The following is a 15,789-nucleotide window of genomic DNA, read 5'->3' on the forward strand; positions in this document are numbered from 1 at the left end:
CAAGATGTTTTAACATTTAATGGCTTAAGGCCCTGACACACCAAGCCGACGGTTGGCCGTCAACCAAAGTCAGGCCGTCGGTGAGCGTCAGTCGCCCTAGATTTTGCGGTGTGTCTTCAGCATGCTGAATCGGCGGGGGAGCTTGTCGGTGAGAGAGATCACTCTGATTGGCTGTTCAGGTTTTATTTCCTCGCCCCTGTAGCGAGTGAATCTGCCTGTAGTGAAACCGGGGCTAACCGGTGCTTCCTCCTCAGGCTCCACTTCACTCAGCTGCCCCACAGACCCGCTGCTTCTTCACACTTTAACCTGAATAACAAACCGGAGCTAGCTGGGAGCGGCTAGCGGAGCGTTAGCCGCAGCATGACCGGAGGGAAGCACAGCCAGTTAGCCTCCGCTAGCCTCCCAGCTAGCCCCGGCCTGAGGAGGAAACACCGGGACCGTCTGGATGTAATAGTCAGTGGAGGTGCTGCGGTGCTCGGCTGCACAGATAGGAAACCCCTCGGCTGACAGGATGTACCACTCTCTCACTCCGCTCTCTCTCACGCAGGCGCAGAACGTACGTGCCATTTGGCCGTCGGATGTAGTCCGTGTAGTGTGTTCAAATGCAACTGACACAGGGCGATGTGAGGCGACGTAGACAACGCAACAGTTGGCTTTCGTCGCTGCTAGTTCTTTGATGTCGGTTTGGTGTGTCCGCACCTTAAGCTTGACTATCCGGAATTAACATTATAGATATCAACAACTTCATTTTGACTAGTCGTGATTACATCGTGACTAGTAAGAATTGTCACTCAAAATATCTACATCTTCATTCTGACCAGTCAAAACGACAGTTAGAGATATCTGTAATTCAGATATCAGCAATGACATCACTGAAAACAACACTTGACTCGTCACACATCCTAAATTACATTTACAGATATCTGTAATTCAGTTTCAGTTAGGCAGAATGGAAGTTCAAGATATCTCAAGCGTAATTATGACGATTGTGCAAAACATTGCTCACGCGAGGCATATCATTCGTTGCTCATTATGGCAAGCTTTCCATTGGATGTTGGCTCAGTAACAATACAACTGAACAGTGAAAATCCCTGTCAAAAACTCGTTTTAGCATTTCATAGCTAGGCTGGAGAAATACTGCTTCAGTGGTCAATGATTTGAATGGGTTTGATTCATTGAATAGCAAGCTGCTCCCGCCTCCCACTTTCACAGATAACTGTCAAAACCCTGATTCAAGATATCTGCAATTACATTTTGCCTAGGCAGAATGAGAGTTAAAGATATCTCCAATTTGAGATATCTCTTCTCAGAATTGTTTTCAAGATATCCACAACTTGATTATAGAGAGCTGCAATTAAATTACGACTATCCCTAATTCTAGTTTGAGATATCTACAATTTAATTTTGACTAACAATGGCGGCCTCCACAGGATCACGGGGAGCGCGTTGTGTTTGGACCCAGGCCCAGGAGGGCAGTTTATCTGGGCCTCTGTTGGCGAGGGCTCGGCAGAGAAATCTTATGGAGTACACACACAGGTCATGACGGAGCTGGGGCCTGTATCACGAAGCAGGATTAATGTCTTAGCGAGGTAACTTCAGGGTTAACCCTGGGTTTTCGGTCTCACGAAGCCGATTCAGTTCTTATCGGGGTAGATCACCATGGTAACTCACTCTGAACGGCTATCCTGCTCCGGAGCAGGGTAAGTTCAGGGTTGAATCTGATCCTATAAAAAGCACCACCCACTGGCCAATCAGCTGTTGATGGCTGACAGAAATGCAGCCCAGTCATGACGGGAAGTTTAATTCATTTGATTGATTTTGATTTGAAAGTTTATTTTGAACATTACAAAAGAAAAGAAAGCAACAACAACAGACAATGAAAAGACTGTTCAAAAAGGAGTGGAAAGAAGTGGAACTTTCATCCCAGCCCTTCATAAGAAAGAAACTGATCATTAGCGGACACTTAATAGCACCATTAATTAGTGCCAACATTTTGTTTTGTTGGAGGAAATGATCCCTGTTAAAGATAATGGGCCTAACTGACAGCTTTGCTGCTGGAAATGTGGAAAGTAGCCTATCATGTCTACACTTCATGGTGTTTGAGGGATTTTCCTTTCTGTTTCTTAAAGAGGGACACTAGGAATATTTCTGCACAGCTGTTAATTTCTAACACAGCTCAATATCAGGATGATTTTATTCAGACTATCAGTTTGGTGTTGATATGATTTAATTGTGGCGTCAGCTTTAAGCTTTATTGTAGCATATATAACGTTATGACAAAGAAGACCAGTTTATCAGACGCAATGATGTTAGACGATAATTGTAATACACGCAATTCATCTGCGCAGCATTGATTTCATGGGTGTGATCAGTGTCAGGTGTACAGGTACAGGTACTGTAGCTACTTGAACCAGTGATGAGTCATTTAACCTACACATCATTTTATTTGCTGCCTTGTGTTGTCTTGATTTTTCCCTCTCTCCTCCTCTATTTCTTCTTTCCTCACCCGTTTTTTTTCTTCTCTATTATGTGATTTCATTGATGTTTTGACAGGGGAATTTCTTTGATAAGCTTTTAGTGGCTTCTAACCTCTCCGGCACTTTTCTTTTTTAATCTTGTAAATGTTATACTGTCTGTTTTTAACATTATGTGCAAATAAACTAATCTAAACTAAAACTAAACATTATTCATCCCGTTATGTGTTGCCACGCGTGTTTCCTCCTCCTGCAGCTGCCACGGTGTTGGCCTTTTCTCTAATGCTGCTTTTCTCCTCCTCATATTTTAGTAGAATTAATCTCTGATCCTCATGAGAAATACTGTTTCCCCTCACATACGGCGCTCTGTGAGGACGCTCTGTGACGCTCTGTGACGCTGCGCTTCTCTCATGATTGTGATTGGTCCGCTGCGTGCGCGTTCACGGCTCTTAACCCTGGGTTGAGTTACCGAGTTGATCCGAGTAGCTAGTAAGCTAGCATTAGCATCCGGTGACGTCGACCACTGTCACAACAACATCAGCAAACTCCCGCCGTGACAGGTATAATGGTCCGCATTTTACTGACAGACACTCTATCTGATGAGCAGTGACGATCTACGACGGTAGCATCCGTCTATCAGCTGTTATTCACACAAACACGCCACCGCCGCGGCTAGTAGCTGCTAACGTCACTAGCAGTGCCACCTGCTAGCTTAATACCATCGTCTGACAACGGGACGAAGCCGGGTTCGTGGGATAACCATCACGCAGGCGTCCCGGGTCGCTGTCCGGGATGATAACCCCACCCTCAGCTCATCCTCTTTGATACCCGGGGACCTAGCGTTAGCTACACAGAGCCTGGGGCCTCTTTAGCCTTGCTAGCTCTTTAGCCTTGCTAGCTCTCCAGCCGGGAACCCCGGTGTGTTTGCGTTTTCTCCGCCGCCTTCGGTGCATCATGCTCGGCAGGGCGATTCATGGAAAGGCCGACCGATACTAAAGGCTCGTAAAGTGCACATTTATGTGACGTTAGCCTCCGCATGAAGCTCCCAGATCAACTACACTACACGGTAGTAATGTCACAACTTCAAGACTGACCATAGAGCAGTGTGTTATGTTGTCTTAGCCCCCGCGGAGAGGACACTTTTACCGCACAACAAATGCTTCGGACAAACCGTAAACTTTGCCACACAGAATTACAACACACACACACACACACACACACACACACACACACTCACACTCACCTGCTGCTGACAGACACAGTATCCATGTAGATATCAGAGCCACAAGTTGCCCAAATATAATGTAGCTATGAGACATGGTTCAGTTGACATGTAGCTCAGACTGCTAGCTGCTACACACTGATACTAACCATAGATGCTAACCGCTGGACCGGGTACACTCTTACGTCATCGGTGGATGGTGCATACGCCACCTACTGTACAGAGTGTGTATGGCGTGTAAAGGACAAGCTGCTGATAAAACTCCTCTGAGTGTGTCACATAAACACTGTAAGAGGTCCTCACTCAGGTGCCTCGTGTTATTCTATCAGAGAGTAAATGAACTCCAGTGTCAGTGATCACTGCAGACTGACACACACTCAGTCATTTCACAGCCTGTTTGTTAGAGCAGCTCTGAGGCCTGAACCCAGTGTGACCGCCCTAACTAACGGCTGACACCATGGTGTTCATGACGAAGACACGACACGCGGCCATTTTTGAGCAGCTGCCTCTCGTTTCCTCCTTCATCGACCTCTAACTACACACTGTGACTTGACAGAAACTACCGACACACAGGAACATGTGTGAGCCAGGAGGGTTTTATACATACACAGGCTCCACACATTAGAGAGGGACTGCAGCACATACGCTGCTTTATTTAACACCAGAGCGCAATCACACAATTCAAACACACTTAAATACAAAAGCTAATAATCATATTTAAGTTTGACATTCTCACCTGAAGCCTGAGCACCGTCGCTGACCAACACGGACACAGTCCACCCCGTCCTTCTTCTCTGTCTTCATCTCGAGAACAGCGTCTGGCAAACAGCCAAGATAGTGCCGGGTGCAAAGCGATGGGTGGATTACTGCAGCACAGGAAATAACCAGAGTGGAGGGGGGGAGGGGCTCCTGTGCTCCTGCTGGGGAGACGAGAGCAGAGCTGCAGCAGGAGGCGGTGACAAAAAGCTGCGGACAGTTTCCAGCAGCCTTCAGTCTGTACAGGAAGTCACAGACACACTCACATCCTGTCAGGTATGACGGTGATTCATTAAAAAGTGATCAGACTCATCTATCAGTTTGTTCTCAGTCTCCAGTTGTTTTAATTATGATAGACTGATTTATTAAAATGCTTTACAGGTGATCTGTTGTTTCTGTTGATGGTTCATGAACTCTGCTGTAAATCAGCATCATATCAGTGTGACCTGTCCCTCAGCTACACAGGCTGAATACACTGTGTCTGACTGTGAGCTTCATATTTGATACAACAAGCTAAATAGGCTACTTCAATAATGAAACAGTCCAGTGTTAATACACAGTATCTGTGATGACTAAACTTCACCATCAGTCACACAACATGTTTTCTGACACAGAATAAACCTTCAGATCAGACACATCAAATCGAAATCTCTGAAATTCAACATAAATGAATACTTTATCTGAAAGGTCATATTGTTGAGTCGACACCTGAACCAATCAGCTGTAAGATCAGGTGAGAGCCAGGCGGCCGCCTCGCTCTCACATGTTTATCGCCGTCCACTTTTGTAATATAGCTGCATTCATAGAGCTCGGAGGTTTCCAAGGACCTGAGGTGAAAAGCCTGGAAAAGCCCCTACTTCTGGAAAAAGTGCGTTCATCACCTCACGTCGGATCTTGGACGTAAACAGACATGCAAGAAGGTTTTCGCTCGTTGTTAGCCTTTTTGGCTAAATGAAGAGGTCAAAGACGTTTTGCTGATGTATAGTGTTGGCAATGTTACTGTGACAGACTATTTTGACTTTTCAATGTATTTCTATATGTAAAGCGTTGTGTCCCTCCAGAGTTGCCGTAGGGCTGTTGTGGATGAGTTTCCGCCGTTAGGTGTTGCTGTGCTGCTCAGTATAAAGAGAGAAGCGGTGGCCGCTGAACCCGTCGTCTCGACTCCTGTCCATTTATTGCTTATTAGCTAGGCGAACCCAGGACACTCGGTGACATTACTAATTCTACGTATAATTATACAGGGAATGTTCAAATTACATGTAGCAGTGGAGAATTTGCTTAAAGACGTCTTTGAGATGCATTTTTTACCTAAGAAAAATTATTTGACTCAACGGTAGCGAAGGGGGCTGCCATTGCTGTGACATCATGCCACGTCAACTCAGGGTCCTCAGGTTGCTACACTTCCGTACGATGTCCCTAGCGAAAAATTCCACGTGTTCAAAGCACTTTTCCCCCGAGTTAATGGTCGGGACCTCGGAACCTCCAACCTTATGAACGCCGCTTATGTCAGAGCAAGTCGGGATGAAGTTGGACACAAAACTAACCGGCATGCATTGTGCGCCGATCGCCGGTGATTGAATCTGCACAGGCCAGGCTCATCTCAAACGAACCTATTATGTGTTCTTGTGGACTTGTGACACGTCATCAGTCACAAGTTCTGTTCCAATTCAAAGTTCACATCTAGCCAAGTTCAGTCCAAATGCCCGGATGTGTTCTCGCCACGCCCATTTCACCAGGGATGCGTTGGAGCAGACTTGTGTGGACTTCAGACAGCCAGGTGTCCCAGCATGCATTTCACAACAATCATCGGAAATGGTGAGTGAGGGAAAGGCGCACAATTGTAAGTCGCAACTACCGATATTTTACTGTTGTTTTGTTACAGAACCTAATGTTTTCATGCGTAGTTTAAACGTCAGACCCGTGGTCGATGTTTTAATATAGCGCCCAGTTGAATGTGAGGTCTCACTAGATGACAGCGGTGTCAGCGCTCATAGATATGTGGTGGTTAAATATGAAATTTAATTCGTTTGGGGAATGTCTAATGAGCAACATTCAGTCTCAGTATATAAGATATATTATTTGTTCCTGGTTGAATAGTTTTTGTTAATGGCAAAGGTGCATAACTTACTTTGTTTGTTCAATTTGCTTCACCGCTTCATCCTCTTGAGGGTCACGGGGGGGCTGGAGCCTATCCCAGCTGACACTGGGTGAGAGGCAGGGTTCACCCTGGACAGGTCACCAGACTATCACAGGGCTGACACATAGAGACAAACAACCATTCACACTCACATTCACACCTACGGACAATTTAGAGTTATCAATTAACCTAGTCCCCAATCTGCATGTCTTTGGACTGTGGGAGGAAGCCGGAGTGCCCGGAGAGAACCCACGCTGACACGGGGAGAACATGCAAACTCCACACAGAAGGGCTCCGACACCCGGGATCGAACCGGCAACCCTCTTGCCGGTTCGATCCCAGCGTCAGTAGCACCATCAGAGCTGGAGGAAAGCTGCATCTGAGGAGAAAGGTGGCCTGAAGGAGCTGTGGGATGAACTCAAACGAAGCCTTGGCAGGCTGCGGAGAGTGGAGAGGATGAGGAGGAGGAGGAAGTAAAGAGAGAGGGAAAGAGCCGGCTTCTTCAGAGATCCCTACAAGTATGCCCGACAGTTGCTGGATGAGGAGCGGGAAGCTAGACATCACTAAGGAGGAGCTGGAGCAACACATCAAGAACCAGCACAGTGACAGACGAGCCACACCGCTTGGCCCCCCAGGGTATGTACCACGGCTAGCCCCACTGATCCTGCCAGTCCCATATAAGGGAGGCATTTGACTTTCCCATACAGTAAATACACAGATAATTACAGTAATAACACAGCATAAAGTGTTCAGTGGGATCTAACTTGCACTTCTTTTATAAACTGCAGCTGCTGAGTTTGTATTGTCTCTTCATCTCTGTGACGGCTGCTTACTCCAGGTTTTTACTGCTTTAAAAGTATATTTTAACTTTTAGTAATTTTAGCTTTGCTTTTATCTGAATATATTTTTCACAAGAAACTGTATTTGTATCTGAGTTAAGTGTCTTTTAAGTATCAGTACCTTTGAGTGAAATGTCTCTATTGTAACAGCAGATGTAAAACAGCCACCAAAGATGAAAGATTAAATAATGTTTAATATCATATTTGCATTCACTGTATATGATAAGGCAGTGCTTTCTGGAGGAGTGAGCTTATTTACTGCAGCCATAAAAACACAACATATGAAACAGACATGAATAAATCAACATTAAACACCATACCAGGGGTATTCAACTACATTCAAAGAGGTCCAGTTAGAGAAAATTACCTTACGCAAAGGTCCGGATCATCTTAATGTCGAACATGATTTAGTGCGATGTACTGAAGTAGCCTAGTAGTTGTATCAACGTCTGACTGTCAAATCATAAAGAAAACACGATTCATAAACATTTCAACAATATTTATTGTCACTTAACATTGAACTATACAGATATGTGTTTAAAAATAAAAGAGAGAAAATAAATTAAAGCTTTTGAAAAATTGCATCTTAAAATAAAGTCCTTCATTTTAGAAAAAATGAAGTGTAACAACAGCTTGAATGAGTTTGTGTTTCACAACTTAATAATCTCAACCAATTTTACAATAAATAAATAAGTTTTACAGTTTCTCCTTCTTTCCCTTTTTCCCCTCTCCCCACTTTTTGTTGTTCAGTGAGAGAAGTGAGCTCGAGCTGGTCCTGCCAGGTTTTTAAGGCCAGACATGGTCAAGATGTTCGAGGCTACTTTCCTCGAGTGGATGGAAGACAGAGTGCTGCTTTCCTTAGTTGGCAGATGAAGGCTGGAAAGAGCTGTGGCTCCAGGTGCAGTCTTTGTTGTGTCCCTGGTCCGAAGGCGCAGACCTGAGGAACAGTCTCAAACAGCAGAGGGACTCATGAGCTGATCGGTTCCTGCTTCATCAGCAGCAGCAGGCCGTTCTGATCTCTGGTCTGAACGTCGTTTATATCTCCAGACAGCAAACACTGCAGCAGCTACAAGAAGCACTGCAACACCTCCCAGTCCAACGTGTCCACGAGAGAAGTTTCCGTTTACGGGGTGTTCACTCTCTGTGTTTCCACCCATGGAGTTTTCCTTCTCTGCACCTGCAGATTAAATAAATCAGAGTCAGTAAATGTGTGATTAGTTGAACAGCCTTTATTTGTCTTGTGTATTTCTGATGTTTGACTCTCAGGAATAAACTGCAGCTCCAACCTGATACACAGACACACACACTGAGCTCCACACACTCACCTCTAACCTCCAGCTCAATGACTCCGATTGGATCAGTCTTGAGGATGGCTCTCTCTGTACGTGTAAATCCACCTGATTTGACTCGACACTCGTATGTTCCAGCATCGCTGCTGGTCACATTCTTCAGCGTTAAAGACACGTCTCCGCCCTTCAGCTCTCTGTCCACCAGCTCCACCCTGCCTGTAAAGGATGGATGCTGTTCGGTTGTGTCGAAGTGTCCATCTCTGTATAAGAGGACGTACTGTGGTGGCTCCAGGTCAGGTCTGGTCCACTCTACAGCTGAGATAGAGACATCACCAGCCTCACATCTCAGAGTGGCGTCATCTCCAGGGTGCACGTGCACCACAGAAGAGTCTGGAAAACAATAAAAGAAATAAACATCCAGGGTCAAAATGTGATTCCATTTCTTAAGGTCTCCACAGTGTAAACAGAAGGCCTCGTCCCACCACAGAGGTGTAACATGAAGTCAGTTTAACAGTCAACCTCTTTGTGTCAGCTGGCTGACTGAGTCTAAAGCTCCTCTCACAGGTCACAGCTAACATGACGGTGCTCATCAACTGTTTTTGTTAACAAGGTTTTCTTCTTCAGGCTCTGAGTGTGTTCCCATAAAAGGAGGCATTTGACTTTTCAACCCAACAAAACTGATCAATCATGAGCCGCCTCCTGATGAGACAAAGTCTGTAACCTTTGATGTAAAACACGATGATAGTATCACAAGTCAATCTGAGCGCATCACATGTTGCCACAGTGAGCTGCTCCACACTACACGCCAACACTTGTGACTCTATGTGTAACTCTCAGGCTGTAGGAAAGCACAGACAGCTCACAGGTCCACTTGATATCACATCAATAATCTGAATACAGTTTTGTAAACAAGCATTAACAGAGACACCTGCGCTGCCCAGTCCCTTATCGTCACAGTTCAACGTAAAGACACATCATATATGTAATGAATCCCACAAAGTTTGAAATGAACTGTTTGGCAGGTGTTTGTGTGAGGCTGTGGTTGTGATGCACATCTCAGGACACGTACAGAGAGGACTATCATGATCAAGCATGTGTCGATTAACATCAGCAGATCCTTTAAGCCACATAATGTTCCATGGTCAGTCTTATATTGAGAATAGAACAAGGTACAATGATATTTGCTGGACCATGCCTGAATCTAAAAAACAGAAAAATAGACAGTAATAAAAACACAACACAGACACAGTCGTCCCAAATCAATAAATATACAAAGATAACATTAAAAGCAGTGTTGACCCGTTATTGCCTGTTTGAGTTCAGCTGAATGAATCTCAGTGTAGATCACAACACAAGTCTTTGACTCTGTTAGCTAGTAAGCTAGCATTAGCATCCTGTGGTATGTCGACGGCTGTCACAACAACATCAGCAAACTCCCGCCGTGACAGGGAAAATGGTCCGCATTTTACTGACAGACACTCTATCTGATGAGCAGTGACGATCTACGACGGTAGCATCCGTCTATCAGCTGTTATTCACACAAACACACACCACCGCCGCGGCTAGTAGCTGCTAACGTTACTGGCAGTGTCGCCTGCTAGCTTAATAGCATCGTCTGACAACGGGACGACGAAACAGAGGACACTTTTACCGCACAACAAATGCTTCGGACACGTAAACTTTGCCACACAGAATTACAACACACACACACACACACACACACACTCACCTGCTGCTGACAGAGACAGTATCAGAGCCACAAGTTGCCCAAATGTAATGTAGCTACGGGACATACTTCAGTTGACATGTAGTTCACACTGCTGCCTCCGACAGACTGATGCTAACCACTGGACCGGAAACACTCTTACGTCATCGGTGGATGGTGCATACGCCACCTACTGTACAGAGTGTGTATGGCGTGTAAAGGACAAGCTGTTTGAGTGTGTCACATAAACACTGTAAGAGGTCCTCACTCAGGTGCCTCGTGTTATTCTATCAGAGAGTAAATGAACTCCAGTGTCAGTGATCACTGCAGACTGACACACACTCAGTCATTTCACAGCCTGTTTGTTAGAGCAGCTCTGAGGCCTGAACCCAGTGTGACCGCCCTAACTAACGGCTGACACCATGGTGTTCATGACGAAGACACGACACGCGGCCATTTTTGAGCAGCTGCCTCTTGTTTCCTCCTTCGTCGACCTCTAACTACACACTGTGACTTGACAGAAACTACCGACACACAGGAGGAACATGTGTGAGCCAGGAGGGTTTTATACATACACAGGCTCCACACATTAGAGAGGGACTGCAGCACATACGCTGCTTTATTTAACACCAGAGCGCAATCACACAATTCAAACACACTTAAATACAAAAGCTAATAATCATATTTAAGTTTGACATTCTCACCTGAAGCCTGAGCACCGTCGCTGACCAACACGGACACAGTCCACCCCGTCCTTCTTCTCTGTCTTCATCTCGAGAACAGCGTCTGGCAAACAGCCAAGATAGTGCCGGGTGCAAAGCGATGGGTGGATTACTGCAGCACAGGAAATAACCAGAGTGGAGGGGGGGAGGGGCTCCTGTGCTCCTGCTGGGGAGACGAGAGCAGAGCTGCAGCAGGAGGCGGTGACAAAAAGCTGCGGACAGTTTCCAGCAGCCTTCAGACTGTACAGGAAGTCACAGACACACTCACATCCTGTCAGGTATGACGGTGATTCATTAAAAAGTGATCAGACTCATCTATCAGTTTGTTCTCAGTCTCCAGTTGTTTTAATTATGATAGACTGATTTATTAAAATGCTTTACAGGTGATCTGTTGTTTCTGTTGATGGTTCATGAACTCTGCTGTAAATCAGCATCATATCAGTGTGACCTGTCCCCTCAGCTACACAGGCTGAATACACTGTGTCTGACTGTGAGCTTCATATTTGATACAACAAGCTAAATAGGCTACTTCAATAATGAAACAGTCCAGTGTTAATACACAGTATCTGTGATGACTAAACTTCACCATCAGTCACACAACATGTTTTCTGACACAGAATAAACCTTCAGATCAGACACATCAAATCGAAATCTCTGAAATTCAACAAAAATGAATACTTTATCTGAAAGGTCATATTGTTGAGTCGACACCTGAACCAATCAGCTGTAAGATCAGGTGAGAGCCAGGCGGCCGCCTCGCTCTCACATGTTTATCGCCGTCCACTTTTGTAATATAGCTGCATTCATAGAGCTCGGAGGTTTCCAAGGACCTGAGGTGAAAAGCCTGGAAAAGCCCTACTTCTGGAAAAAGTGCGTTCATCACCTCACGTCGGATCTTGGACGTAAACAGACATGCAAGAAGGTTTTCGCTCGTTGTTAGCCTTTTTGGCTAAATGAAGAGGTCAAAGACGTTTTGCTGATGTATAGTGTTGGCAATGTTACTGTGACAGACTATTTTGACTTTTCAATGTATTTCTATATGTAAAGCGTTGTGTCCCTCCAGAGTTGCCGTAGGGCTGTTGTGGATGAGTTTCCGCCGTTAGGTGTTGCTGTGCTGCTCAGTATAAAGAGAGAAGCGGTGGCCGCTGAACCCGTCGTCTCGACTCCTGTCCATTTATTGCTTATTAGCTAGGCGAACCCAGGACACTCGGTGACATTACTAATTCTACGTATAATTATACAGGGAATGTTCAAATTACATGTAGCAGTGGAGAATTTGCTTAAAGACGTCTTTGAGATGCATTTTTTACCTAAGAAAAATTATTTGACTCAAGGGTAGCGAAGGGGGCTGCCATTGCTGTGACATCATGCCACGTCAACTCAGGGTCCTCAGGTTGCTACACTTCCGTACGATGTCCCTAGCGAAAAATTCCACGTGTTCAAAGCACTTTTCCCCCGAGTTAATGGTCGGGACCTCGGAACCTCCAACCTTATGAACGCCGCTTATGTCAGAGCAAGTCGGGATGAAGTTGGACACAAAACTAACCGGCATGCATTGTGCGCCGATCGCCGGTGATTGAATCTGCACAGGCCAGGCTCATCTCAAACGAACCTATTATGTGTTCTTGTGGACTTGTGACACGTCATCAGTCACAAGTTCTGTTCCAATTCAAAGTTCACATCTAGCCAAGTTCAGTCCAAATGCCCGAATGTGTTCTCGACACGCCCCTTTTACCGGGAATGCGTTGGAGCAGACTTGTGTCGACTTCAGACAGCCAGGTGTCCCAGCATGCATTTCACAACAATCATCGGAAATGGTGAGTGAGGGAAAGGCGCACAATTGTAAGTCGCAACTACCGATATTTTACTGTTGTTTTGTCACAAAACGTAGTGTTTTCATGCGTAGTTTAAACGTCAGACCCGTGGTCGATGTTTTAATATAGCGCCCAGTTGAATGTGAGGTCTCGCTAGATGACAGCGGTGTCAGCGCTCATAGATATGTGTTGGTTAAATATGAAATGTAATTTGTTTGGGGAATGTCTAATGAGCAACATTCAGTCTCAGTATATAAGATATATTATTTGTTCCTGGTTGAATAGTTTTTGTTAATGGCAAAGGTGCATAACTTACTTTGTTTGTTCAATTTGCTTCACAAACATTAACATGGAACCACAGTTCAGTCTTTGTACTTTGACCAAGTTGTTTGTTATTGTCTTTATTTCAGAGTTGTCATATTTGTTATGACGGCTATTGTGCATTAAAACTAATACTGTATCCCTATTTAATTAAGGGACAACTGATGAAATCAGGACACTGATTGAGTGGCAGGGGGCCAATGAAAGGCTGTTTAGGGGAGGAGGAATTCCTCCAGGACGGGATGGGAGTGAGTATTGCTTTTGACTGCTTATAGCATTGGCTGTATGTCAGGGGAAGGATTAGAAACAGATCAAACATTATGGTTAATATTTTAGTGAAGTGGCAGTGTGATAGTCTTTGTTTGTTAATGTTTTGCCTAGGGAATCTGTTGCCACTTCTGGCCTGCTGGTGACTGCCATGCAGGCCTAAAAGAAGTGGAACAATTTGAAGGATAAGTACACGGTACTGTTCCTGTTTCTCTGCTTGGTATTATATCCTGAAATAGCCTAGCTATCCTATTCCCTTTTAAACAAATATACTTCTCATAGTTAGGGATATACACACAGATACAGTTTAGTCAGAACACATTTATATCCAGTCAAAGTCTGGAAATGCTAAAACTGGTGCCCAGTGTATTATAGAGGTCCTCCAGCAGACTAGGCCTAAGTCAGCCTAACTAGGGGCTGGTACAGGGCAAGCCTGAGCCAGCCCTAACTATAAGCTTTATCAAAGAGGAAAGTCTTAAGTCTAGTCTTAAATGTGGAGACGGTGTCTGCCTCCCGGACCGTAACAGGAAGATGATTCCACAGGAGAGGAGCCTGATAGCTGAAGGCTCTGGCTCCTGATCTACTTTTGGAGACTTTAGGGACCACGAGTAACCCTGCGTTCTCAGAGCGCAGTGTTCTGGTGGGATAATATGGCACTATGAGCTCTCTAAGATATGACGGAGCTTGACCATTTAGAGCTTTATAAGTTAACAGTAGGATTTTAAATTCAATTCTGGATTTTAGAGGGAGCCAGTGCAGAGAAGCTAAAACAGGAGAGATATGATCGCGTTTCTTAGTTCCTGTTAGTACACGTGCTGCTGCATTCTGAATTAGCTGGAGAGTTTTTAAGGACTTACTAGAGCTACCTGATAATAGAGAGTTACAGTAATCCAGCCTAGAGGTAACAAAAGCGTGGATCAATTTTTCTGCATCTTTTCGGGTCAGGATAGGCCTAATTTTCACAATATTACGCAGATGAAAAAATGCAGTCCGTGAGGTTTGTTTTAAATGAGAATTAAAAGACAAATCTTGATCAAATGTTACTCCGAGGTTTCTTACGGTAGTGCTAGAGGCCAGAGCAATGCCATCTAGAGAAACTATGTCATCAGATAAAGAGTCTCTGAGTTGTTTGGGGCCAAGAACAATAACTTCAGTTTTGTCTGAATTTAACATCAGGAAATTGGTGCTCATCCAAGTTTTTATGTCTTTAAGGCAGTTATGGAGTTTAGTTAATTGATTGCTTTCTTCTGGCTTCATCGATAAATACAACTGAGTATCATCCGCATAACCATGGAAATTTACAGAGTGATTTCTAATGATGTTACCTAAAGGAAGCATATATAGAGTAAATAGGATTGGTCTGAGCACAGAACCTTGCGGAACTCCAAAACAAACTTCAGTACGTAGAGATGATTCATTATGAACGTGAACAAACTGAAAACGATCAGATAAATAAGATTTAAACCAGCTCAGTGCAGAACCTTTTAAGCCAATTAAGTGATCCAGTCTCTGCAGTAGAATTTGATGGTCAATAGAGTCAAACGCCGCACTAAGATCTAATAAAACAAGTACAGAGATGAGTCCTTTGTCTGAAGGAATCAGAAGGTCATTTGTAATTTTAACTAGTGCTGTCTCAGTGCTATGATGCACTCTAAATCCTGACTGAAATTCCTCAAATAGATTATTGTCATGGAGAAAATCACACAGCTGGTCTGCGACTACTTTCTCAAGGATCTTTGACATAAAGGGAAGATTAGATATTGGTCTATAGTTGGCTAACACCTCTGGATCCAGGGTGGGCTTTTTTAGTAGAGGTCCAGGGTCCCGCACATGTACACAGGGGGTGTTTTACGATTTAAGGATATCCGGGGCTTAACTCCGATGTCCATCAGGGGATCAGGGGGATCCTTGGTCTCTTTTTTTGATGCAAGCTGTATTTTAATGCTTTTCATGCACTCTGGTACCTTCAGCGTCTCTCACGCCACCGTGCGGTAACTCACAGCCTGTAGTTATTTCAGTGAGAGGAAGGTAGCAGAGGGGAAGCAGTTTCAAATATAGCATTATTGGTATGAAGCAGTTGCTCATTGTCATAGACCTGGACTGTAGTGGCAGCAGCTGCTTGTAGGAACACTTTGCTCCTGTGGAACGCTCCTGCAGGTAGACGGTTGTCAGGGTTGATCCCACGTGATGAGGTTTATGTCTCTGTGAATTAGAAAATGGTTAAACATCACTGCCACAGACCT

At 44.7% G+C, this 15,789-nt stretch overlaps 2 protein-coding genes across 3 annotated transcripts in view; both read right to left on the minus strand.

Moving 5' to 3' along the window:
* The window catches only part of LOC125883794 (butyrophilin subfamily 2 member A2-like), a 103,260-nt gene extending 92,007 nt beyond the window's left edge, over positions 1-11,253 (minus strand). Inside the window, exon 1 of one of the 2 annotated variants that reach the window (XM_049568373.1) lies at positions 11,127-11,253. The gene's annotated coding sequence lies outside the window, so the exon portion shown is untranslated. Of the gene's footprint in view, positions 1-4,432; positions 4,560-11,126 lie in introns of those variants that run through there. The other variant, XM_049568372.1, reaches the window with a different exon arrangement.
* On the minus strand, positions 7,913-11,085 carry LOC125883798 (uncharacterized). The gene is made up of 3 exons (XM_049568381.1): positions 10,447-11,085; positions 8,754-9,107; positions 7,913-8,605 (listed from the first exon to the last, which is right to left on the minus strand). The coding sequence occupies exons 1-3, from the start codon at positions 10,508-10,510 to the stop codon at positions 8,379-8,381; spliced, it is 645 nt and encodes a 214-aa protein (XP_049424338.1). The 5' UTR covers positions 10,511-11,085; the 3' UTR covers positions 7,913-8,378.
* Positions 11,254-15,789: the final 4,536 nt, after the last annotated feature.

The sequence above is a fragment of the Epinephelus fuscoguttatus genome, linkage group LG23, assembly GCF_011397635.1.
Source record: "Epinephelus fuscoguttatus linkage group LG23, E.fuscoguttatus.final_Chr_v1".
NCBI lineage: Eukaryota > Metazoa > Chordata > Actinopteri > Perciformes > Serranidae > Epinephelus > Epinephelus fuscoguttatus.

Bases quoted from the DNA above. Each gene is read 5' to 3' on its own strand.
- LOC125883798 (XM_049568381.1), bottom strand. From the start codon at position 10,510: ATGTCCCGTAGCTACATTACATTTGGGCAACTTGTGGCTCTGATACTG. The intron at 9,108-10,446 runs GTGAGTGTGTGT...ATTGTTTTCCAG, and splicing joins ACTGTCTCTGTCAGCAGCAG to ACTCTTCTGTGGTGCACGTG. The intron at 8,606-8,753 runs GTGAGTGTGTGG...TTTAATCTGCAG, and splicing joins CATTGAGCTGGAGGTTAGAG to GTGCAGAGAAGGAAAACTCC.